Source organism: Abramis brama, assembly GCF_963993115.1.
Source record: "Abramis brama genome assembly, chromosome: 9".
NCBI lineage: Eukaryota > Metazoa > Chordata > Actinopteri > Cypriniformes > Leuciscidae > Abramis > Abramis brama.
The window spans coordinates 34,756,045-34,782,934 of record NC_139971.1 but is presented as its reverse complement, the minus strand read 5'-3'; the positions used below and the strand labels follow the sequence as shown (position 1 = coordinate 34,782,934).

Sequence of the window (26,890 nt, the reverse complement as noted above, 5' to 3'; positions counted from 1 at the left end):
ATGCAGTATTTATTAATCTTTGTTAACATTAATAAAATAACTATTCATTATTAGTTCATGTTAGCTCAGATCCATTAAATAATATTTACAGATACATCTTTTGATTTTAATAATGTATTAGTAAATGTTGAAATGAACATTAGCTGAGATTAATAAATACTGTAGTATTTAAAATTTTTAGGCTATGCAGTTTCGGGAATTTCTTCGCTGTATTCTCGCTTTTTGCTCGCAGGTTTCTCTATAGAGCTCCCCCTACAGCTTCGGAATAGATATTTGACAACACTGTCGAAAAACTCGTTGGCGACTCTCAGATACCAGAGGCTATAGATCAACGACATCAAAGCAGACGGGACTTTCTTTAAAACGTCTTCTTCATTCGGGTTCGAACAGCGTGAGGGAGCGCAATAATGACAGAATTTCAGCAGATTTGTTACATCGCGAGACCTGATATCACGCGATACTTCCTGACGCTGCGGCCCGCCGGTGTGATGAACAATCGGGTCCGGCTGAAGAGATGAGTCCGGGCTTAGGACCCATGCAATCCGATGATCGTGCTATAAGCTTTACCTGATATTACTGCACTGATACTGCCTTACCGTATCGCGAGAACAGATTTAGATCAGGCATACTACTGGCATACTAATTGGGTCCTAAGCCTGGACTCATTTCTTCAGCCGGACCCGATTGTTCACCACACCGGCCCAAAGTTGCAAGGGTGGTTTTTCGGCTTACAGGCGCTTGGGGGGTGCGAGACGACCACTGTTCAACCCAAAAAAGTCATATAACTATTCCAATGATTCCGAAGCTGTTCAGTTAAGGTAAAAAAGTTACTTAGTTCACCTTTAAATAGTTTAGTTATGTTGACAAATGGAAGCTTACTGTAAAGTGTTACAGTGATTTTAAAAATAAAGCTTGCATTAATCTAGAATTACTGGAAAAGTTATGGATATCCATTAGAGCTGCACAATTCTGGATCAATTGAGAATAAGGATTTGTTTTGTTTCAAACTGAGATCACGATTCTAACTAGACAACTAAACAAAATAACGTAAGTTACTAGAGGTTCTGACAAAATGTACATTGCTGCAGTCTATTTAAAATGTTTATTAAATCAGAACGTATTATTTAAAAAAACTAAACGGTTTGAATGAATGATTCAATGACTTACTCATTAACACTTCATTTGCTTCATTACTGGATGAATCAGCTTTTTTGGACGAATCTCTTGAATGAATGATTCAATGACATACATTTTTAAGTCACTTGTCGCCACCTACTGGTGTTACGATGTAATAGATACAATCGTTATTTGAAGCGCCATGTTGCTTTCAAAAAGGGATTTGCTCTATTTTGTTCGCTTTCGTAGACATATCCGAACTATAAACTTTTATCCCAGTACTTCTGTGATAATATAAATAGTTGTAACACAGAACAATAACAATGCTGTGTGTTTCGTACATGACAACTGCTCTCTCTGGGTCAGCAGCGGCGCCAACGCAGATCTGAATGTTTGCTGTGATCGTACTTGTCAAATGTTTGAATAGACGCATTGTCATTTAAGAGGGAGATCGCAACCTTTTAAGGATTAATAGTGCAGCTCTGTGTTACTCGACAGTTACTTGACATCTTCGACAAGCTGTGCTTTCCCTGATATTTTTTTTTATTTGATCTGAGTCTGCTGCGGGTAGTCCGACATGGAACACCAAATAAACAAATTAATGCACGTTTCAGATTTGACTTCATTCCACTTTTGGCTTAATGGAAAACGGCTCCATCTCTGCACATCATGAGCCGGAGATCAGCAGTGTTAGGAAAAAGCCTTTAACCCCCAACCCCACCACCCCACCCACCCACCCACCCACCCACCCATCAACTTAAACAAGATTTAGCAGGGAACGTCCCCCTCCACTGTCCTCTAGCTCATTGTGTCATAGGATGCTTGTAGTTTGCAGCTGCAATTAAAACTACATCGATTTAACTCAAAATGCTATTAAGAATGATAATGACCACTTCATTTTCTCTGGCAATGCACCCGGCGCGTTAAGCATATGCTACCACCGGCACGTCCAGCATGTAAATTACTTGGCCATGTTGAGAATGTTTGAGAGAAGTTTTGCGAGGTTAATAAGATAATGTTATGATGCATCTCTCTGTGAATGGGGGGTTGGGTGGGATTGCGGATGGGATTTTTGGATGAGCTCAGTCGAGTTTAGTATCCACCAGCTGTGAGGTGCATGTCGGAGAGGCTTAACTGTGGGATTCTCAAGGAAAGTATGCTGGGATTGTTGTTTTGCTTGTGCTGAGGTTTGCATGCTGTTTGCAGTTGTAATTACCACACTTTCAAAGTTTATCGTCCATGACATACAATATTTCATAGTATTGCAATATTCCGTACTGCGTTGTTTTAAAATGTTTTTAAAAGAAGTCTCTTATGTTCATCAAGACTGCATTTATTTGATCAAAAATACAGTAAAAACAGTAATATTGTGAAATATTATTACAATTTAAAACAACTGTTTTCTATTTTAATATATTTTTAAATGTAATTTATTCCTGTGATGCAAAGATGAGTTTTGAGCAGCCATTATTCCACTTCATGATCCTTCAGAAATCATTCTAGTTCTAATATGCTGATTTTGTGCTGCTCAAGAAACATTATCATTACTATGTTTCCTTCCAAAGTTGTGATTTTTAACTTGGAATACCATAAAACATTTGCTAATAAAGCACCATTTCCATCCAGTGAGTCGAAGAGAACAAAATCGTAACTTTCTGATAAACTGGCATTAAATATCATGGAGAAAAATTGAATTTTCTGCTGTGGAAGTCACTGGAGGGCTTTTTTCGTATATAATAAATAACGAAAGAAACACAATAAACGCGGTCATGTTATCTTTCTTTCAGAGGTGGATGCCTGCTGCTTAAGAATGCTGATGTGTAAGATAGTTCTTCTAATTATACTGAACCACTTTGACGATAGACTTTGGCTCAAGCATTTCAGAATGACCAAAACAGCATTTCAGATGCTGTGCAACGAGATCGGTCCACTAGTCCAGTTATGCCGTACCATTATGCAGTCACATTACTTTTTTTGTTGCCCATCGAAGAATTTATTCGGTAAATGTGTTTCAGTCATATTTTATGCACATTTTTTTTTATCAGATACAAAAAATTATCCGACTCATTTGAGTGCATTTTTAGAATTTCTTGGTGTTTCGATCCAGCATTTTTTTTTTTTTTTTTTTTTTAATGCAATATCCCAAAATTCACATAAAAATAAGTGGATGGAAGCATGGCTAATGTTGAAAACAGTTGTGCTGCTTAATATTTTTGTTGAAACATAGATAAAAAAAATTCAGGATACTTTGAAAAGAACAGCATTTAATTTATTTTTGTAATATTATACAGTAAGTGTCTTTTTGATCCATTTAATGCAGCCTTGCTGAATAAAAGCATTTATTTATTTATTTTTTATTTTTATTTTTTATTTATTTTATTTTTAAGTCCACCATTTGGATCTAATCTTTAAGATGATGAAAAGCACCCTGAATTATTTCAAATTCCTATCTGAATTGAATTTGAATTGTTATATCAAACAGGATGTACAACTTCATTTTGAATATGAATGTAAGAAAATGAAAATGAATTTAAATTCACGTAAATACATGTAACTGTAATTTGTAGAGCTGGAAAAGCAAATTTGTTGAAAGAAATTTTGAAAAAATCTTAAAGTTTGGAGCTTAGTCCAGAGAGATGGGTAGATTGATTCTAATTCGATGTGGACTGTGGCCAATATAATTCAAACTTAAATTCAGTGCATTTGGACCAAGACTTGGAACCTTAGATTGTTTAGCTTATTTATTTCAATATGACTGTGGACGTAAGAATATTTTTCCTAGTCTTTCACACCATAGAATGGCGCCATGTGGTTCCAAAATGGTGATGACTCATGCAGGGATCGAACCATCAACCTTGTGGTTACCACTCCGGAGCCTTTAAGCACACCACAGCATCCCCAAATGCTGTTGCCCACCAAGACCTTGTATTTTTCTTTTAATTCGATCCTTTATCCACAAAAATTGCCATAGTCTTGGAATCCATTGGTTTGGTTACCCAAGAGACTTCTGACGGAATTCAACCGGCTTGAGCCGATGCTGAGCTGCGGTCCATCTGGAGAGGCCATGGAGAGCAGAGGGTTGAGCCACAGAATATAATGTCAAGGATGCTAAAAGCAGACGCTCCGGAGGCTAGTCTGAGGGCGGTTTGTGCTTGCGCGTGTCTGATATGAGGTGAGCGGGAATGGCGTTTGGAAGTGTTGAGGCTTACTGGTGAAAAGGGATTGATGAGGCTTCAGTCTGCTCAATGAAGCCTCCGGCTCATTACTGTAACCCCAGGACAGCGAAACAGCTGGACGCCTCTCCCCACCATATGTCTGCGTGTCATGCACCACTGACTGCTCTTTGTGCTTCTTATCCCACTTTACAGATTCGCCGCAAAGTAAACAGGATTTACAGGCTACTTTCTGTTTCCCCCATCGCCTCTGCCAGCCTCCATGCTCTGGTTACCGATGCGCTTGCCATGCGTGTGTCTGTGTGTTCGAGAGAAAAAGAGATCAATATAGTATTACTTTGCAAGATCTAGTTTCCCATGCAGTCAGCGATCTTGACTCCAATCGGTTAAGTCTGCTCCTTATTTGTGGCAGGCGGATGTCTTGACTACAGAAAAGCTTGAACCGTGCGGAAAGGGGAATGATGATACAGGGTGTAAATGGCTGGAATGCACTATTGACAGACACGCTGACCTACAAGTGCAAATGTGATTTAAGCTTATCAGCTGTCTAACACCACTATATTTATTTATGGTAGCAATCCTGCAGATAAGCCAGCGATGTGTCAACACTGCACACCAGGAGCGTTACTTTTCTTTAGTGTCTGAATCCGTTCTGCCATAACAATCCACACTATGATACATTCCTGTTGTGCATGCACCCTTACAGTATGTTTGATGATTTTCATGCATAAATGGATTCGTCCACCTGCAGGCTTTGAAGTTAACGTGAAACTTTATGCAATTCAAGGGCACATGCATTTTTAAAATTTTTTTTTCATCTTTCTGCATGGAATCAAAGTTGTATTTTCAAGGCACAGGGTTGATACAGTGAACGCTTTTGAAGATAGTTTACAAGATTGGTGACTTCATCTGTAAAAAAAAATACTTTTTTATGGGCAGAACGTCTGATCACAGAATGTTGTGTGTGTTTTCTGTATATCTGTTCGTAGAGACAGATTTTTTTTCCACACCACTCTGCCATTGTGATATGATCTATTTCAGAATATCTCACTGCTAAACCGCACGTAAAAGACTAAAATAACTGTGGTTGATTGTTTTATTTTGGTCAGGTTGTTTCTTCCTGTCTAAGTGGGTAGCTCTGGGCCAGAAGAAACTGCGACGTGAACCACTTGCAAAAAAAAAATGCTTAAGTTACAAAAACCCTGAGATAATTATGCTAACAATTATAACTAAGGGTTTTCTTAGCTTAAGGGATTTGTTGCAAATGAACATGCGAAAGGCTACACTACGTCTGACCTCTTGAAATCCAGCTGTTTGCCTCGCTTGTCACTTTAAGTGGTGACATCTTGACCTTGATCAGTCTGAGGGCATCTGGTGGCCTTGGAGATGGAAATGTACTGAAGAAATTCACACTGAGTGCCTTTAGGTCACAGCTGCTGTGTCCAGTCCAACTCTAACCATGTGATCTTAGGTTCACTCCCATATCACTCTCTCTCGTTAATCTAATCTCTGACGTTTCATCTATCCAGTTTATGTAATTCCTGCAGGTAAGTGAAGTGCAAGTTGCTCTAAGTATTTGGACACTTCTTTTTTTATAATTATTAAAACCAAGTGGCACCTGCAAACAAATAATGCTACAGCTTCTATCACAACTAACTTTTAGATCTATTGGCTGGAGAGTGAGTTAGTTAAATCCTTTAGCGACAGCCACAGTGAAGTTTATTTCCATTGTGTCTCATCCGTTGTCTGTGTTAATAGTGAGTTTTACCCAGGCGTTGCAACATTTCTATGTAAAAAAATAAAAGTTACAAATAGGCCTGAGCCAAAAGGAAGCAGTTGATCTTTCAGCTTGCTGCCTTGTAGGCAAATTCTCCGGTCTGTAGCACAGGGCCAGGGGTGTGTGTTACAGTACAAAGAGTAGAGTGAGACACCAGACACTTCTGCTTGACACTGAGCATAACCTTGCCTTCATTCCCGCTGCAACACATACAGTTGTACACATCCAAACACACCCACCATCCTTCTTCCGTTCGCCTCATCATTCTGATGAAATCTTTCTTTGCACAGTATGAACATGTGCTTTTAATAGATTGTTAATGCATTGGTTAAATTTGAATATACTTAATTAAAAAATAAAAAAAAAAAATAAAAAAAAAATATATATATATATATATATATATATATATAATCCGAATTGTTCTAAAGTTTGGGGTCTGACTCTAATAAGATAATTTCTTTAAAAAAAAAACTAATACTTTTTTCCAATAAGGACAGATTAAATTGATCAAAAGTGACAGAGACGTTTATAATGTTACAACAGATTTCCCTTTTAAATAAATGCTGCTTTTTTTAACTTTCTATTAATCAAAGAATGTTTAGAAATGTATCATGGTTTCCACAAATATATTAAGCAGCACAACTGTTTTCAACATTAATAATAAAAAATGTTTCTTGAGCAGCAAATCATCATATTGGAATGATTTCTGAAGGATCATGTGACACTGAAGACTGGAGTAATCTTGGGTCATTTTAAAAACATTCTAAACATCATATTTCAGGAATATTATGGGTTAAATAAATATAAGGCTTTACAGATTTTGTTTGCAGAAATTAGGGGGTGGGTTGAAATGTTTTGTATTGTGGTGAGTGGCATCATTCCATGTACTTCTGATAAATATATCAGAAGTACATGGAATGATGTACATCCTTATTAGTGCTTAACATATAATATGATATACTTTTATTATATCATTTTTAAAAGGGGTAAAGTAATAATGGCCATTTCACTTCACCAAATAGGTCTGTAGGTGCCGCATGGACATTTATTTAAACGTCGATGATAGCCTCATGAAAACAGCGGCTATTTAATTCCAATAATTCCAAATGTTACAGTTTTACTTTCTATGTAGCACAGAGGTTGCATAAGTGCATTTATTCACCAACCATGATGATCACAAACAATGTGGTCATGATTCATGTTTGGATTTATTACGCCGTTTGCCACAGAGAAGGTTTGTTCGCAAATTTAGTAGCAGCAAATCGCACGCACGGCCTCGTGAAGGGACACAAACTGGCTGTATGACAATTTCATTCGAGCAGAATTTCACAATGATCGCTAAACTTCAACATACATGTTTCTTGGTGTTGTCAGATCATTAGCGGTTTGTTTGCAGCCCAGAGAGAGTGTGTGTGCATGGTTGCAAGGTTAGGAAGATTAACTAAAATGCTGGACAGAAAAAGAGGAAAGCTCCATTTGGGGGATTTACGCTCTTGACATCTGGCAACCCCAAGCAGGAAAGATTTTTTTCAGGACAAACCAGCGGGACAATATCGCAACAATTATTTTTAATTCATCGAGAAGCAGACATTATCACTATTAAAATACGATTCATCGTGCAGCCCTATCATAGACCAAAATATCTCTCCCTGTCACTGCTCTGAAAGTTCATTTCTGCATTTGAATATTCAAATATGGTTTGTTGTATTCTTGACAGACTACTTTAATGGTGCAAACCTCACTTTCACTGTATGTTAAAGCACACCTTCGCAGTCTGCTAAACTTCTTTCCACAGAAGAAAGAAAACCATACGTGTTTGAAACAACATGGAGAATAAATAGTCCCTTTTACTGGAATCAACACAGCATCAGATGTGTTAGATGTTTTTGCGGTAATGGTTAAATGCTAAAGCATTTGACTGTAAAACTATTGCAGATCTTGCTTTTGGACAAAAAGTTAAACAAAAAAAAGTCAAACTCCTTTTTTCCTAGAAGTAGCCAAACATTTTAGACTAGTGTCGGTTCTTAAATTATACCCTGGTTCTTGCAGATTCTGTACTCTCTGTGGCAAACTGCGGACTCTGGCTAATGGTCTGTGCAGTCTGATGACCGCAGTTTTTCTTGCTAAAGCTGCTGGATGCAGCTTTCACTGATTTAAAGAGCTGAACACCTCTGGGTACTCTAATTTCATAGTCACTTTCTGACTGCAGAACTATTGCATTTTTAACTCTGTTCCTCTTGAAGTTAATTCATACTGGCCTAATCAAACGCTTAAAGTTGCCTAGCCATGTAATTGTATCAGCCTCGACCCACTGCCAGGCCAACACTGCCCCCTGGCAGCACCAGAAACCAATCTTTAATGCTGCTGCTTTTCTTTCTACATGTGCTTTTTTTTTTGAGTCCCCTTACTCAGTGGAGTCTGACCTGCTGTATAATTTATCCCACCTTCCCGTCGAAGTCATGCCACATTGACCCCGCCGTGCCTGCTGAGTGCTCCTGGCTCTCGAACGCTGACCATGGGATCAAAAGGTCACGGGTTCAAGGTTCTGAACGGCTAGCTTATGGTCGTACACCTGAGCTGGTCTTGTGACCTCTGTGACCAGATTCAGGCAGGCGCTCCACTGCTGTATGTGACGTAAAATAGTATAGTGTTGCTTTGGCTTTCACTGCGCCACTCTGTCCAGCATGAACTGCTCACCGGCAGCGTAAACAAAAGCAAAGTGGGCTCTCGAGGGGAAAGAGGGAGAAAAGAAAAGAGAGGGAGACGGAGAGACGAGGAGGAGGGGAACCTGGCTACCTGCAACCTTTCCTGCTGGGCTTCTCAATTATACACACACCAGGGCAGCTAAATGCATTAGGACCTCAGCTGTATACATGATACAAAACTGGATTTGCTTACTCAAACACACACACACACACACACACACACTTGAGCGCTTTGGGGAGGGGGATGGGATGGGATGGGACCGGGGGGTCAAATGCGGCACATACAGAAAATAGTCTCTTTTGCATTCCTACACACACAGAAGCGTGCCAGGGCGCTTAAATACATTTGGACTGGAACCACACAGCCTGTTATTAATATTTGATAGAGTTCTCCATCAGCTTTCTGTGTGAATTCAGGTGGTTTGTGGCAGTTGGGGACAGGGACAGTGGGTGAGCCGTATAATTACTATTATCTAAATTCCATTTCTGAACGCGGCCCTTCCCGCGCCGTCCTCAATCAGCGCTGTATTTAGTATGGAGTTCTTGGTGAAGTGGCTCCGCTGTGAATTTTCAATATTTAAAATCCACTCTCTGCATTTTAATCCCCCTCACTTATTAATGAATTTCAATCTAAAGGCCATAAACCTGTTTAACTCTTTGCATTCCCGAGGTCAACGGTCCTGATTCTAGTCCATACCGTAAGGATGTGAGAAACACGATTTTGAGTTTACGGGGTGACACGTTTTCGTTCAATATGTCTGTCCTGACTGATTGCATAGAACCTCTTGCCGTGACCTTCAGCGCTCGTCACTCTAGAGATTTGTAGATATTAAAAGGTAGTTGTGCATGTGTAGGGGAGTGTGTGGGTGGTCTCAGAGGTCACTCTTTCTTAAGTCTGTCATCTGTGGCCCTGGTACACAGACAGAAACATTAATGTGCCCACCTAACTCTCTCTTTTAAAAAATGGGGGTAACCAGTAAGAATGGGGACTAGAACCAGTTCTTCAAAAAAAGGACTAAAGAGATATAAAAAAATAAAAAAATAAAAAGTATGTATGTGTATGTATGTATATATATATATATATATATATATATATATATATATATATATATATATATATATATATATATATATATATATATATATATATATATATATATATATATATATATATATATATATATATATATAAAACACAGCATTTATTCGAAATAGAAATCTTTTGTAATCTTATAAATGTATAATGTATATTACTTTCTTACATAAAAAAAAAAAAATCATACTGACCCCAAACTTTTGAACGGGAGTGTATGTTATCTGAACACTGTACTGAATATCCAGTTTCACCGCAAAAGAAGTGCTGCTTTGTTAGCTTACAATCTAAATTGAGTGAATTTCATGGTGAAATCATACAAATACAATAAATAGACTATTACTTTCTTTTGCTTTGTGTTTTCAAGTTACACTCAACAAAACTGTACCTGTGTAGCCTCATTTGTTTTCAAGGAATCTGTTCCATTATTATTCATGTCCCTAATAATGAACTTTTGTCGCTAGTGGTGAACTTTTTTTTTTCTTCACCCAGTCCACTGTTTTTGTGTATCTGCTGTATAAAAAAAAAAAAAAAACTGTCTGTCAGTCCTCACATACTGGGCTGTTTTTTTTTGTTGTTTTTGTTTTTTAAACAGAGCATTATATGGCACAAAGTGTGTGTGTGTGTGTGTGTGTCTGGGTACATGTGTTAGTGTGCGTGTCCCAGGTTGAGTTGTCCACTGAGAACAGATGAAAGCAACAAGGCCTGTGACTGATCCATTTGTCCTGATCAGGGGAATTCTACCTCCCTCTCTCTCACTCTCTTTCTCTTCCTCCTCTCGCCATGCGTGACCCAGTTTTCCTGTCTCTCCCTTCTTTCCCAAAGTCCCCTCTGAAGACAGGCCTACAGAGAGCTGGCAAGGGGACAATGTGTGTGTGCGTCTGTGCCATTAAGTATCCCGCTAAATATAATTGTGTGTGCTAATATGAGGTTCATTTTCCTGGCCAGCATTTGATGTTCCTGAATCAATACCGTTTCCTTTTTGCCCACATGTAGATGCCCTTGGCATTGTTAGGGGGGAGGTGAAGTGGGGTAGAGAATGGCTCAGTCATGGCATGTTGGCAGGACTTTGTGGCGTGGCCGGCCCTCTGAAAGGCTGCTATTCTGAGTCTGAGAGTTGCTTTTTGTCTGCCTCTCCGGAGGAGGTGAGAGCCGTCCTTTCAGTGGCGCGGCTGCGCTGAGAACAGAGGGGCCCGCGCACCACCGCAGCCCCATCAGGAGAGCCCGCCGAAGAAAAGAGCCCTTTGTTCATGGAGGATAGAGACAGAAAAAACACCCATCTCTCCACAGCACAAACAACACATACTGTTCACACTCGCTGACTTCTGCTAGCGTGACAGGTGATAAACCGCCACCACGCCCTCCTTTTCATCTGCACTCACCCCGTCTCAGCACGGGACCATAGCACCCTATCAGACGTCCCATCAGCCTGTAAAAGTTTTCTATCCTCATTTATTACAGGATTAGTTCATTCAAAAATGAAAATGTCATTTGCTAACCCTCATATCTTTGCAAAACTGGTTTGACTTTCAGAAGGACGTTTTCAATAATGTGACTGGTTGTTCTTTTTTTAATGGGGTGGTTATTTAGCGTCAAATATTAAAAAAAAATTAGAAATACCTTTCTATATTCAAAATGATTCAAAGCAATCATAAAAGTGATTTTAAATGACTTGTGCATTTTATATTGGTGTGATTGAACTTTAAGTAGTCATTTACTGATAGTCTTACTGCAACCGTATTATTGACTATCGAAACTCGAGAACCGAATCAGTGATTCCAGAACGAATCATATAGATTAGGGCTGAATCTGAAATCACCCCCTATACCCTCAAATAGGGTATTATTTGAGTGGACAGCCATTTGTAGTGGCGTCCGAAACCATAGTGGACTTTATCGAGTGCACTCATTCTATTCCACAATGCACCGTAATAACGAGTGTAGAGCCGATGGACGCTCAACGGCTGTCCGAATTCACTCACTTGTTTTCACTCACTCCTTCAAGTGAACTGTATTAGTAGACTAACGTAGGGAATAGGGATTGAGGGATAAGGGGGAGATTTCGGATTCAGCCCAGGTTTTTGAACTGGATCAGCTGATTCATTGAAAAGATCTGACTGGAGAAAAAAAAAATCTGCTGATTCATGTTTAGTCCATGTTTTATGAACTAGCACAGATGTTGATATTTTTAGTGGATATGGACTTATATTTTGGTCTGTTCATCACACAAAGCTATTAGATTTCTTCAGAAGACATGCACATTATTTTATGACTTTTATGATACTTGAATGCTTGACAGTCCCTTTCACTCAATGTCATTACAAGAAAGAAAATCATACAGGTTTAGACCGACATAAGAGTGAGTAAAAGATCATATTTTGTTGAACGATCCTTTTTAATTAAACAGCATTTTTTAATTTACAGAAGTGTGACGTTGAACAAAATGGCGTACACAGGAAAGATTCGCTACGTTTTTCACCTTAAGCTATGTAACCTCTTGCATGCATCAGCATGTGAAACTCGAGGATTTACTACGGCATATTACAACCTGCCGCAGAAACTTGCGCACATTTTGACAGAGCGAGAGAGCTAGAACACCATTAGCATTCACGGACGTTGTTTGGCACTCCAGCCGCCCCTCTGCGTCGAATCAGGCGTCGTTGATTAATTTCAGCCTATTAGCACCCCCTACCCTCCCCCCGCCCCTCCCAGGTTAATTCCCCACGCCAGCGAGCAGGAAAGGGGGCTGCGGGTGTGAGCGATGGTGCAGGGGGTTGCAGGGGAGCACGTTGTTGTCAGGACTGTATTAATGAGCGCACCGCTCGGGTCCCGTGGACAGGGGGACGGTGTTCCTGGCTGCGTACGGCGACGGCGGCTCTGTCGAGGCCTGGCCTAGATTCTGCCCTCACCGGGGAGCAGGAGGATCCAAGGACTGACGCTGATCACCTGACAGCGGCCCCACTGCTGTTGAGAGTGTGTGTATGCACATGTCTGTGTGTGAGAAAGAAAAAAGGCAGTTAAGAGTAAGTGCTGGAGTGGGTAAAACATTTTTTTTTTCAGGTTCTGTCTCTGAATAATTTTGGAAGTTCTCTGAGATGGTGTCATGTGAAGTGTTGAACAGCGGTAGATATTTTCCCACTTTTCCTTTACGTTATATGAGCTGTAATATTGTTCCTCTACAAAAATCATTACTGTAACAGCGCTTGCATGCAAACCTCATTCAGATCTCGACTCCACATCGGAGGCTGCTGTGATATTGTTGTAAAGAAAGTGGCACAATATCTGTGTTTTGATCTCTCACGGTCACACACCTGGATGTGCTGCACCTGGACTCCCTCATCCTTCCGCTTCCTGTTGAGCTTCCACATTTAGTCCAACTACACCATCCATTGTGCCATTAGAAATGAAGTACAATTGAGTATCATCTGGATGATGACCCTGGATCATCTGTTTTCTTATTATATTCATCGGTATATTCAAATGGATGCCTTTGTTAATTTTACGTTCTTGGTAAAGTATCCGATTACAGAATTGGAATCGATTTTCGTTTCCCAACCCTACTCTTTAGGATCACTTGAAAAGTACATCGGTGTGAAATTCAGGTCTGCTGAAACAGGTTGGATATAAACTTTTCAGAACAGTGGGTCTCCAGGAGCAGGGTTGAAGACCTCTGTATCTATTGTGAATGAACATGAGCTAATAATAGTACTCATAAACTAATATAGATTAATGATGTAAAAATGGTTGTTTATTGATGAGACCAGATGTAAACGATTTGTAGCTATGTTATTGTAAATTGTACCCAAAGGTATTTATTAAATAACGGCATTGTCTGCATGGAAACATGCAAAAACTTGTCCCATTACAAAACTTTTAGAGGGCAACAAAGCATAATATATGTAATCCATGGCATTCACTTCAGCCACAGATTGTACAATAGTTCATTTTTATTTCATTTTAGTCCCAGCATTTGGTTTCATGGTGTGCAACCGACAGCTTTCAAGCTAATCCAGCAATCAACTTTACAGTCAATTGAACTGAAGTCTGCACCAAAACCTGGAATGATCACAGGGTGCATTGTGGGACACAATCTGTTCTGTTAAGGATGCCATAGGTTGGTGCTCTCATAACTGTGCAAGATATAACGCAGGCTTGTGAGTGCATTATAAGAACTGTGGTCCATCGTTCAGGCACACGGTGCTGGCTGGCCCACTGAGGTGCTATAAATAGCTGTCATCAATATCTTCTTCTCAACCTCCTCACGTTCCCAATCCACTCAGGACGGCTCCTCTAATGGCATTAAATTTTCAAAAGAGCTGAGTCCACTGCGCCTCTCCGTGCCCACATCCGCCCAACAGGAGAGCGATGGAACGAGAAGAAAGAGTCACAGTAAGAGAACGAAAGACTCAGATGTGGTAGAATACAGTTAGAGACTGAATATGCAAGCTTTTAAAAATGGAGATTGAATGTAGGCTGTGGAAAGATGGGGACATGTAGATGTGCCCAGTGTCCATATAGACTAATTCTCTACTCTGTTGTGAATAATGCATTAGCACTTTAATCATTCTCCACGGCCGCCCGCCGTGCCACGCCGCTGTCATGGTGGTCCTAACAGTGCCCGCTGTGGCCCCTTCATCGGTGCCCTCTGCCCTGACCTGGGACGTTTAGCTGTGTCAGGCAAACGCACCATCGCAAGAGATCCTGACCCTCGCCTCTGCCTACAACTTGTCCTAGTCTAATCGATTACTCCTGAGCATGCAAGATAATGGGACACACACACACGGTTACACACGTTCGGCTTGTCTCCTGTCCGCTGACCCCAATGACCTTTTCTGCTTTTGAGACATGTCGGTTCGCTGCCGTCTGTGACCTCACAGTGGACACTAGTTAAATATACTGTTACTAAGGAGAATTAATAACATTCAAGAGAGTTATTTTTCTTTTTAGTTTCTTTTTTTAAATTCCTTAATTCCTGATGGGAAGGGTCATTACTTGACCAACTATTTCAGAAGGTTCTTTTTACCTTTCTGTTGTATCTCATACTCCTTTTTTTACTTTTTATACATCTTTTGACTACTTTTTTTATGCTTTAGTGCTGTTGGTATTAGTCCAATAAGTAAATTAGGCAAACATATTCAAGTCAATAAATAAAATTAAAGACAAATTATTATCAGACTCCAAATTCCTAGTTATCCTACCTATGTTGTTGAAATAAAATTAAACTCGATTTATCCATATCACATACATTTTGTTTCTTTCTTTTGTTTCTTTTTAGTACTTCTAAAAAGAACATGTACTTTTGTTTGTTATCCCTGTAGGAAAGCGGCTGCAGGAGTGGATCTGTGTGATTCTGTGCCTCTCGCTCTTCATTGTAAACCTCTCCTTCCTCCTCCTCAACTTCTCCACGGTGCACATCTACAAAATCATCTTTGGCATCGGTAAGTCTTGCATTAATTGTGACCTTTCTGTTCATGTGTTTCCTTTGTTTTCTAATAAAGTTCTGCTGTCAATATCTGTAGAGAAACCCATTGGTTGTAATGGACGTTGTTTTGCACGTTTTGCCATGTCATGGTCACCTTTATTTCAGTGCTCACTAAATTCAACCCCTTTCTTTCTTTCTTTCACTCAAAGTGACTGGTATTGTGACGGCAGACTTTGCGTCTGGAATGGTACATTGGGGAGCTGATACATGGGGTTCAGTGGACATCCCAATAATTGGGAAGGTAAGAACCAAGGCCTATGCATAGATCAGAACTTCAGATGTATGTATGGCATAACTATCCCTATATTACCCTGCCATATGAATGTGATTGGCTGTAGGTATGTTGGCACATTTAGGTACAATGGCACCATGTTTCTGGCACACATGCATTGCCCACACACTTATATGCACAGTGTGGTCTCTAAGCGTAGTATCTTGTTTGATTTTAACAAATTACCCTGTTTAATTTTCATATCAGCTTTTGCTCTATTGGCCTGTTGTGGTTTACCAGGCTCAAAAACGGCGAGTGTGAAATGCCATCTCCACCCTGGGGATTTCAGCCCTTCCTGCTTTCCTGGAGCGCCACATCTTAACCCCACCCACTCTCAACCCCAAAGGGTGCTGGAGATACTCAGGAGGGTTGCATTAATGCATGGTACGGTCGCACTCTCCTTGCCCAATCAGAGAAAAGGTCACCCCCTCGCTGTCCAATTAAAAAGCAGCCGACACTTGCTTTCTGTGTCGGACAAGTAGGGGCCACGAATCTGGGAGCATTTATGTGTTTTTGTGCTGACAGGGGTCATTGTGCTATTATGTGGAAGGGGGCAGTAGACTGGCAGTGGAAAAATGGCTAACCTAAGCTAAATCTGGTCCCATGTGCCAATTATTAGGCTACTTCTGAAAATATGCAGTGTTAAATTTGATTACTGTGAAAAGAAAATTACAAGTATACAGGTTTAGCAATGATCAGAATCCACCTGACAAAGAGTGTGACCATGAAATGTTCACAGTTTGAGGCCTGTCCTTTGAGTAACACCATTTTTTTTTTTTTTTTTTCTCTGGCTGATGTGTGCTGCAGAGAGATGGTGTCCTATAGGTCTGGGTGGTATGATGCTTTATACTGTGCAACAGCAAATAGTCTACTATAGAATATTACAATTCTTTATTGTTGCCTCTAAATAAAAATAAAACACTAAAATCAAGTAAAAAAAATGTACAGGGTAGTTTAGGCATTACAACATTATAATGTATTGTGTGAAAAATGGATATTCATATTGAGATTTGCTAAAGATTACTTTTAACAGTTTTATGAAATTATTATTGTTTTTAAAGATTAAAGGTAGGGTAGGTAGGATTTTTATAAAAAACTTTTTTTCAAATTTGTTTAAACTGTCTTTATATACCAATACATAATTAAAATGTAAGTGCTCTGAAAAAGAGAGTATAAAAATCGAGTGACTGTAGACCTTTTAATCTGCAATAAACACAGCTCATTATTTCCATCCGGGACGAAACAATTGATTGGTTTGGGCGACTGTCACTCTCTCTCGCAACCATGGTTACCACCCCGTTGCTACAAGATCTGCCCATATGCGCGCGCACCCGTTTGATTTGAGGAGTGCAAGAGAGGCGCGGAACCTACGAAGAGTAAAATTATGGCAGAGAAAGAGCATTCAAAATTCAAAGCACCTGCATATGCAGTCAGCGAAGGCAAAAACTACTTCCTCGGACCCTGGTTTCCCGCACTCTTGAACGACCTCCTCTGCTTCGCCCTCGACCCCGGACCTGTCCTCGAACCGACGATGCGGTACTTGTCTCCGGACTGTAATGTTAGTCCTCATCAGAGTCAACAATGTTTTCATCATGCAAACTCTTACATGCAAAACACCGTATATGTTATGAATCTTACACGAAATTCAGCTTCATCACAGTGTAACTGATGGTAATGGGAAAACGTGCATCAATGCAACCTGTTTTTAGCTTTGCCTTATAATTATAGCTCGTTACCTATAAATATAGCTCGTTACCGAATCAAACTAAATATATTTTAAACTTTACCAGTATCGATATGCTAGCTTGATAGTGAGTACTAAAGGCCATCTTATTTGTTTATATTTATAGTGATAAAGTTAGGTATTTTATTACATGTGATTCTGACATGATGTCACTGCATGCACTGCGCTCCTTCCTCTCCACTTGTCTCAGGTAAAAAAATAAGTAAATAAATGCGTCTTCCAGCTGAGCCTGAGCGTTTGGCATTGCGCGTTCATGTGTTTTGGGGGCGTGGCTTTGGAAGGAGCTCAGAAGGGAGGGGGTGGAGTGAATGGAAATAATTAGCTGTGTTTACAACAGTCGTGAGAGGTCTACAGACACTCGATTTTTATACTCTCTTTTTCAGAGTACTTACATTTTAATTATGTATTGGTATATAAAGACAGTTTAAACAAATTTGGAATGTTTTTTTTTTTGAAAAATCCTACCTACCCTGCCTTTAACTTTAAGTGAGTGTTAGATGATAATGAAAACTGTAATCTAAATGTAAAAATAGTGGAAATGACCATGTACAATTAAATATTCAATATTGACTGATACTGATAATTAAAGAATAGTATCATGATTTTGGTCATACTGCCCATGCTTAGTGCCTTGCTTCTATAAAGGGGGCTGTGTTTACATGCTGGTCATTGAGGCCCTGAGTTGTCCTACATGGCCAAGACTTTGAGGCCGAGAGCAGGTTTTAGAGATCAGGTCATCTGAACGGCCCGTCCGGATACCGCAGAGGGCCCCGCGTTCTCTTGCTTTCATCATTGTCCATCTGTGCTGTAAAACGGCTCGTCCACACCTCCCCACCGTGAAGGGGTTTCCACTCGGCTCCGCAGCCACCGCCGATCCTTCTGCTGTCGAGGATAATTAGGATCCGCCACCTGGGAGTGATCGAACTTCAAAAAAAGCGAGGGAATTTACAGACATCCAGAACGCAGCGCTTTAAGACCCTTAACCAGCAGATTAAAGGCAGCACTTAGCAGACCGATATATATATGGCTTTTTGTTCACATGTTCAAACAAGAAGCACCAACTTGAGGGAGAATCATTAATGACCATGATTAAACAGGCACTTAAGAGCAAAGAGCGTAGGGAGGAGAAAAAAGGCAAGAGAAATGAAATGGATCTCTCATGTGTGCTCTAGGTTAAGGGTGGGGGAGGACGGGCTCTGGTCTTCGGCTGGGTTGCTAGGGCAATCCGTAGATGTGAGTCGTGATTAGGCAGAAGGCGAGTGAGGCGAGGCAGGCCGTTAAACGGTGTGGGATTAGCGGTGGCGAGGCACACGTTTGCCGCAGCGTGCCGGTGAGTCGGCATGCACACTGTGTGCTGTCTGGGGCTTAGCGCTCTTTTAATCTCGCGCACAGAGAGACTGAAAGGAAACGAGGAGAACAGGAGGGAACATAATTGTCGAAATATCAACAGATAGTTTTCTCCGCTCCAGCAGAGTGTCGCCACGTTCTCTCAGATATAGGTGTGATTGAGTTCAGCCCACAAACACGCGATAATGACATTTTTCCCCCCGCGCTCTGTTTCTGAAACGCTATGGTAATGTGGCTCCAAACGATTCCTCCTTTTTATGTGGAAAATAAATTACCTTCATTCTTGTAGTTTCCTTTGTGCTTATACGATCCTTTCTCTTACTCCCTTTCATTTTGCGGCACCCGCGCGGTCGCAGACGGGCGCCCGTCTCAAAGCAGCGCTCCTGGGCGTGAGTGACAGGTGCTGCTGGGTTATGGTTTTTCATGATGCTGGATCTGAGCCGTGGGGAAGTGCTGTTTAATGCCAGGTTATCTCTCCGCTCCGTAACATGTAACATGTAGCTCGTGCCGCATGCTTCATCTTCCATTTAGGCCTAGTTTCGCCAACGCGCCAATTTGCGTATATCAGTCAACATCTCTAACCCCACCCAACCCTGTATTATGACCAGACTCGGGTGAAATCTGCTTCTCCGCATTTTCAATGCTGATTTTTGTGGGAAATCTGTGGAATGGATGGAAACACGGTAAAAGGCGCTCTACACTTTTATTAGTACTGATGTGCAAAAGTCTGACTAGTCCTTGAACAACTAGTGGACTAATTCTTAACTAGAAGTAACGTTACAGTATAATAAATATTGAGGCTTGATTGGGTTCCCCTGACTCTGTTCGGATATGTTCAATGAAATGGAACAGAATGCACTTGGTTTTAAAAGGTTGGACTATTTTTTTTACTTGACATGCCATCTTAAGATTGCAACTCTTCTGGCAAAATGCTCAAAAATGCATTTGACTGCAACAGTGGTGCTTCAATGGGACTACATTTAAAGACAAGGTTTCCTGAAGATTTTTACAATGCAAACTTTTCAACAGCTAAAGTACAGCATTAAATATAAAAAGATATTAAGATATAAATGAAATAAATCTAGATAAACTAGTCAACCTAACTAATCAAGTTGTCAGTTGTTGCAGTCGAACATTGTGACCCATTCTTACTGCTAGCTAAATGAAGATTAAATTAGCTCAAATATTTAAAAAACATGCAAGGGTGTCAAATGTGTAGAACTTTGAATGATGTTTCTGAAGAGTTCGGCACACATTTTATGTGGGCTTATGACTCATTATCAGTGGGGAAACTTGAAGCAGACGATGTATCTGGTTTCTACAATTAATATTTTAGTTTAAACTCCTCTTCTTTCATTTTTTTTCATTTCCCACCATAAAACGCACATCCAGTGTTCTTAGTTGTTCAGTGTCTCTGTAGTCTGTAATACAACAGTAGCTTCTAGTTTGACCCTGCACTGTCTTTATCATAGACGTACCCATTCATTACCACAGGGTAATGGATCTAAATCAAAGTCCTAGACACCCCTTCCCATTTTTCAATTGAACCTTAACCTCCCTTCCTTGTACTCCCCTATCTCTCTTTACCTCTCTCTCTCCATTCAGGCTTTTATTCGCCCGTTCCGGGAACACCACATTGATCCGACGGCAATCACACGGCATGACTTCATAGAGACTAATGGAGACAACTGCATGATCACCATCCTGCCTCTGGCTCACATGGCCTATAAATTCCTCTCTTACCCACCAGGTACACACACACACATCCACTCACTTTTTCAGTGTGCTGTGAGAGTGAGTCAGCGTGACTATTTTAGAACCAATGTGTGTGACCTGAGTGCGGCTCCTTGTCCTGGAGCCGTCAGTGTGTCCCATATTCATCTTAAAATACCTAAAAATCGGGAAATCGACAAATGAGAATGTGGTTTGAAAAGGGTAAAATGTTCTCAGTTCCATTTTTGCTCTGCATGGGTTACAGGAACAACTCAGCCAAAAAAATCCTGCTCATGTTATTCCAAACCTATATGACTTTCTTTTCTCCAGGAAGAGAAGTTTAGCGGAATGTCCAGAGTGATTTATTTTTTCATGCAATTAAAGGAAATATAAATTCCGTTTTGACTTGGAATATTGCTCACATGTCATATGGACCACCTTAATGGTCCTTTTTCTTTTTTTTTTTTGGAGCTTGACAGCATTCATCCCGTTGCCATTCGTGGTTTCCCCTCATTTTGGTTTCTTAAATGATGACAGAATTTCTATTGTATAAAAAGGTTTCTTTTCCACTAACATTGTGCTGCTGATGATCTCCTCAATACTAAGAAAGCTGAAAGGTCAATTTGATTGATGTTTCACACCCTAAAAGGTTAGGCTAGTACTTAATTAAAAAGTTTAGGGCATGTCACTTTAAGGCATTTTGTATTCATTTGCATATAATTTTATCTCTCTCTATTCACCTTTAGCCATTGTTCCTCTATATCTCCCTCCACCTCCCACTTACGCTATCTCTCTTTCTCAGATGCCCTTGCAGAGTCCTACCCCTGGGAATGTTTTGTTTTTGCGTTGGCAGTCTTTGTAACCATGACTAATCAGATCCACAAGTGGTCCCACTCCTACTTTGGCCTGCCACGCTGGGTCACACTACTGCAGGACTGCCACCTAGTGCTGCCACGGAAGCACCACCGGATCCATCATGTGTCGCCACATGAGACATACTACTGCATCACTACAGGTACACACGCATGCTTTACTTGATGAGATGGAAGCCTTGTGTTAGTGCTAACCAAAACATGAGAGTTCTGTCTTCATTTACTCACCCAGGAAAGAATTTTCCTTTTTGGGTGAACTATCATTTAGTCCCATAGGCATCTTTACAACAGTAATACATACTGGATCAGATTCACCCGAGGAAGGTTAAGTTCCTCTGAGAGTCTTTTATGTAGTTGATCATGGTAACCTACAGTATCTGGCAAGGATTCTTCCACGGAGCGTGGCCTGCATAGCCAGTAGCTGTAAAGAGTGGGTGAAAATAACTTTTTAAAAGTCAGCTGTGTGTGTTTGCACATATGTGTGTGTGTGTGTATGAAGGCATTAAACTCCCATGATAGCTCGAGCACTCAGTATGCGACTTGCGTCTCTGGGAGAGAGGGGAGCACGGATGCTTGTGCGTCACCCTGTGCCCCAGTGGACGACAGATGTGTGTGTGTGCACGCATGCTCCAGAGCACAGACCGGTCCTTTTGACCCTCCCTCTTTCTTTTCCACTGCTGCTGCCTGATCCCACTGGGAGACGCTGATGAAGGGAGAGGAAAGGGTCTCTCTCTCTTTCTCTCTCGCAAGCACATACACATATGCGCACACTTGGGAGTCTCTCTCTGCGTGAGCCCTGCTCCTCCACCCTCCCTGCCCGAGTCCCCGGGGGCCGGGGCCTGCCTTTGTGTGTGCCAGTGGCTGACAACCTCCATGTATATTTAATGTTAACCTGCTGTCAGTGCTAACAAATAGGCTTACGCAAAGGGGGGGTGGTTTTGACAAAGATGAAAAATCAAACAAACATGATGAGCTGTTCTGCTCTCCTCCTGCACCAAAGGGGTCACTGTAGAGAGAGGGTACAAACACACACACATACACGGATCTGTGACCAAGAAGCAGTGTCATGCTTATATACAAAGATACAAAGGCAATGGATGACCATGTGATGTCATAATCGGGGATCGCTGAAAAAAAGTATTGTGGCGGTACCATGTTACAGTAATGGTGTCAGGAAGTAATACCATGGTACTTTCAATTGGTTCTGAATGATTACCGTATTCATGTACCGTCGTACTTCAAAGAATACCATTGTACTTGCACATAGGGCAGAGTGATACATCAAAATTGTGATTTATCGGGATCATTTTAATGTTTTTTTGGCCATTAAAGTGATAGTTTCTGTTATGCAAATTCTGTAATGTCATTCCAAACTCAAGACTTTTCTTAATATTCAAGACAAAAATGAAGATATCTTTAATGAAATCTGATAGATTTCTGTCCCTCCGATGAAAATCCATTCCACCAAAACTGACGTTTTAAAAAATGTATAAAGAAACCACTCGATCCATATGAATTTTATTTGCGCTTTAAGTCTTCTGAAGAGACACGACATGCATAGGACACATTGGGTATGCTCAACTGTACTTAGTTTAGGCATGAGAACAAACCTTATTGGTCTGTATATAGATCCGTATATCGAAATTTTGCTGTTTATTAATTAAGCCTTCTGTATTGCTGTGTGAAAATGGCTTGATTTTTAGATTGATTTTTACTGTTGTGATTATTACAGTATTTTGATTGTAGTTAGTTGTAAAGGTGTTCCTCTGACAGAAAACAATCATCCTTTTAATACTGTAGCACATACATAAATATTGTATATAAAATATTAAAATAGTTGAGATTTTTTATATTATACCATCAAGCCATACTAATACCCAAACTAAACATGGTATAGTAACATGGTTACTTTGGTAACATGGTCATTTTTTTCATGATAGAGGCAAAAAGTTTTAGAGTCTTGAATTGATTTTTATCGGTTGTGTGTGAACTTTAATGGTTGACTGACCGATACCGATATTTCTAGAAGGCAGGGTGGACAATGCCCGATATAATTCTGGTATCTGTAATATAATTCACTGATGCAAATGACATGAACACAAACTTGTTGAAATGAGAAGAAACATTTTCATTATTACTTTTTCCACATTTAAATAAATAAATTTACTATCCATTGAATAAAGCTGTCAGTAGAACTGACGAAGTGGAGAGATAAACACTTCTGTTAATCACTCAAGTGTGCATTATTATCAACCAATAATCTCAAAATGGGCAAATGCCTGATTAATTGGCCTGGCTGATATATATTGATGTATCACTACTTTGAACTTTGTCCTCCACATTTTGTGTGTTAAACGTCTAAATGTCTTGTGCATATGTATTGTTGAAGTGGTTTACTTGTCAAACCCCAATGGAATGAATGTCTGTGAGCACAACAAAAGTGTGTGTGTGTGTGTGTGTGTGTGGTGGAATTGAGGCGGGGTGGTGTGCTGCTACATATTTATAGCAGTAAGTGTGTATATTACTCTACAGCTAACGCCTGATCTTCTGTCCATCCCCAGAGAATCACCATCCAGGAGCTTCTGTGTCTCACTGCTTCTTGATGTCTTTCTCTGTGCCTTCCTGTCTTGCTCTTTTGTCCTTGCTCTCTCCTTTTTGCTTTTCTTGCCCTCTCACTGTTCTCTCTCTCTCGCTCTTGAATTTCTCTTTTCTCTTGCTGGTGAGTTTTTAAAGAAGTGTGTCATTCAGCGAAAAGAATGAATTTGGTCTGGTTGGTTTTACACATCAAGCCTGTGCGCTTCACCTTTTTTCTGTTTCACTTCCATTTCAAAGTATTCCATTTCAAATTAAAGTCCACATGAAATCAAAATTGACCATATTTACTTTGTTTGCCTAAATTGATCGTTTTGTGGTGAACAATTCATCCATGCAAGTCAATCCACACAAAAAAATTTTTTGGCTTCGTAATCTTTAATCAAAATCTGAAAATGCCCCTCCCCTCTGCATTGGAGGACCTTCCCTGATGACGTAGGTTTGAGGACTTGGGTTGGGAAACCCTTAACCACTCCCCTCAAACCGTTAGTCTGTTATGAGCGAGAGATGGAGAGGAGGAGTGCTAGAGTAAAACCCTGCCCTCTGTTCAATATTCCTTTTCACTGGGAAATACGTCACAACACTGGAGAAAAGTCGTTTGCAACTTCCGGTTCACGCGGACTTTAAGCATTGATATGTTATATATTAACATATTATATATGTGAAATATATTATTATAATTTATAATAAGTGTTATATTGTAATATATATCTATTGTAATATATTTTAAAATGCAATTTGTTCAGTCACTACTTCACTTCTCCAAATCATTTTAATATGCTGACATTTCTTATCACAGTTGAAACGGTTATGGTGCTTAATATTTTTGTGGAAACCTTTACTGTCACTTTTGATCAATTTAATTGCTGAATTAAAATATTGCTCTAAAAAATAGATTTAATTATAATATTTTTATTATTTACATAAAAAAAAAAAATATATATATATATATATATATATGTATATGTATATGTCAAATTTTAAAACCGTTTTCTGCTTAGAACTTGTACCAGTTGATGATCTAGAGTTACACTCATATAAATAACTACTTAAAAGTCAAAAAGTGTTTTCTGTCCCTTTTGGTATTGTCTTCTCTCACCTATGGCACCATGTGAGCCCCTGCCATTGATATACCTTTAGAAACATTGGTGCCTGACACCCCTGCTTCTCTTTCTCTCTCATTCTCTCCCTCAGGGTGGTTGAACTACCCGCTGGACAGAGTGGGTTTTTGGCGGACAATAGAGTGGTTGATCGAGAGATTGACGGGTCAGAAGCCACGCAGCGATGACCTGGCCTGGGCCAAGAAAACCGGGTGACCAGGATGACAGGACCGTACCCCTCACTCATGCATCTCTTCCCCTGTTGAGGGGGAGCAGAAACCGAATATTGGCCTTGCCTCTGTTCCCCAAAAACTCTGTCCCTCCATCTGCCCTAAACCTTTTTCTCCACAGCAAAGAACCACAGATCACTCTTTCTGCGGGGGCCTTTTCCCGTCACCGAGGTCTGCAACACACAAGCCATCACCTGCTTCTCCTCTACTGGCTCGCTCCTCTGTTTTATTGATGTCCACACACAAAGAAATAGTAGAAAGACAAGACAAAGTTCAAAGCGATGGGTTCAGATTGTTGAGATAATGACTAGAGACACTGTTTCTCTCACAATCCTTTGCTTCATCTCCATTTGCGGAGGGCACCACTGCTTTCTCGTTTCGGTGTGTAAAACGTATGTTTTCTGGAGGTTGGGCTCTCCAGAGGACCGAAACCATGTTGTGATTTTCCCCAGCATTGTTTTCATAGCAGTGCATGCCTTGGAGTGAGAGAAGCAATTAAATGTGGATTTGATTTCGGAAACGGCAAGAAGATTAATCGTAGTCGCTAACACTTTTTCCAGATTCACTGAAGAGGCGTTAAAACCCTCCCTTAGTTTGGACCAAAGGACGCACTGAGGATGCATTTCTCAGAACGCAGGGAAAGGGTTTTGTTGGCCAACCAGTGTGGTCAGTGCTCAGTTGACCCAACTGAATGTTTTCCCTGAATGTTTCTTACTAAGCTCGTGTTGGCCTTAAGTACAAACCCATTACACTTATTTCTAATCAGCTTACCAGAGCTTAGCGGTGATGAACATTGATTGCGTCTCTGGTGTGTTAGCATGACGTTATTGATATTTTGAGTAGTAGTCTAGCTAGTGATGTCCTCCTGCTGTATCCTGTAGTACAACAGTTTAGCAAATGTTGTACTGGTAAAAGGTCACTTTAAAAAAGGTCAATTTAAATTTTTAGTTACCAAGCTTTTTTTCTTATGATATTTGCACTTTTGACCAATGATACTTTTTCATGCTAAACTGATGTGGAAAACAGCCAAATACACTCTCATGTTTTCTCTCACACATACATTTACACATGCACACTTGCAGATTTTCATCACAGACTTACATTTGCGCTGAACTGATAAATGGAGAGAATGAGAGTTTTTATTTAGTGTTTCGGTTTGGATTGTCTCGCATCGTAGAGCTTCAGCTCCACAATTTGGGTTTCATTTTCTGGCTTTTTGATTTTTTTCATCATACTGTCTACAGTATAACATTCAGCTGGTTTGTTCTTACTTTTTTCATCTTGCAGCTAATGCTCGCTGCTAGTCTGCCTTAAACCAGTGTTTTTTTTAAATTATCTGTATGATTTAATTATCGAATAAATAACATTTGATTATTAATTGTTGTTTTTCTTATTTGTATCTTGAGTGATTTTTAAAAGTTGCTCATTAAATGTAAAAGTTAGAAGCAATAATTTAGTTACCAAGCTTTGCAAAGATAATTGCGCCAGAAATCTGCAGGGTACTTTGCGGTGATTTAACCATGAGTCACAAGCGTCTTAACGGTCTGTTCTACTCAAGTAGAACATGTTTGAGTGATTCGGGGGATTCATTCAACGAAACTGCCACTTTAATTTAATAATTTGTAACGAAACGGAAATAGATTGGAATTAGCAATTTATGTAGAAGATGGACTGTG

At 40.1% G+C, this 26,890-nt stretch overlaps 1 protein-coding gene across 1 annotated transcript in view; it reads left to right on the top strand.

Annotated features, from left to right (window-relative positions):
* LOC311090002 (plasmanylethanolamine desaturase 1) overlaps positions 1-26,592 on the top strand; it is a 28,025-nt gene extending 1,433 nt beyond the window's left edge. The window contains exons 3-7 of the mRNA XM_084125097.1: positions 15,182-15,301; positions 15,495-15,586; positions 20,313-20,457; positions 21,223-21,435; positions 25,079-26,592. Coding sequence (XP_083981223.1) covers positions 15,182-15,301; positions 15,495-15,586; positions 20,313-20,457; positions 21,223-21,435; positions 25,079-25,200 — 692 coding nt within the window. The 3' untranslated portion in view covers positions 25,201-26,592. The remainder of the gene's footprint in view (positions 1-15,181; positions 15,302-15,494; positions 15,587-20,312; positions 20,458-21,222; positions 21,436-25,078) is intronic.
* The last annotated feature ends 298 nt before the right edge of the window (positions 26,593-26,890 follow it).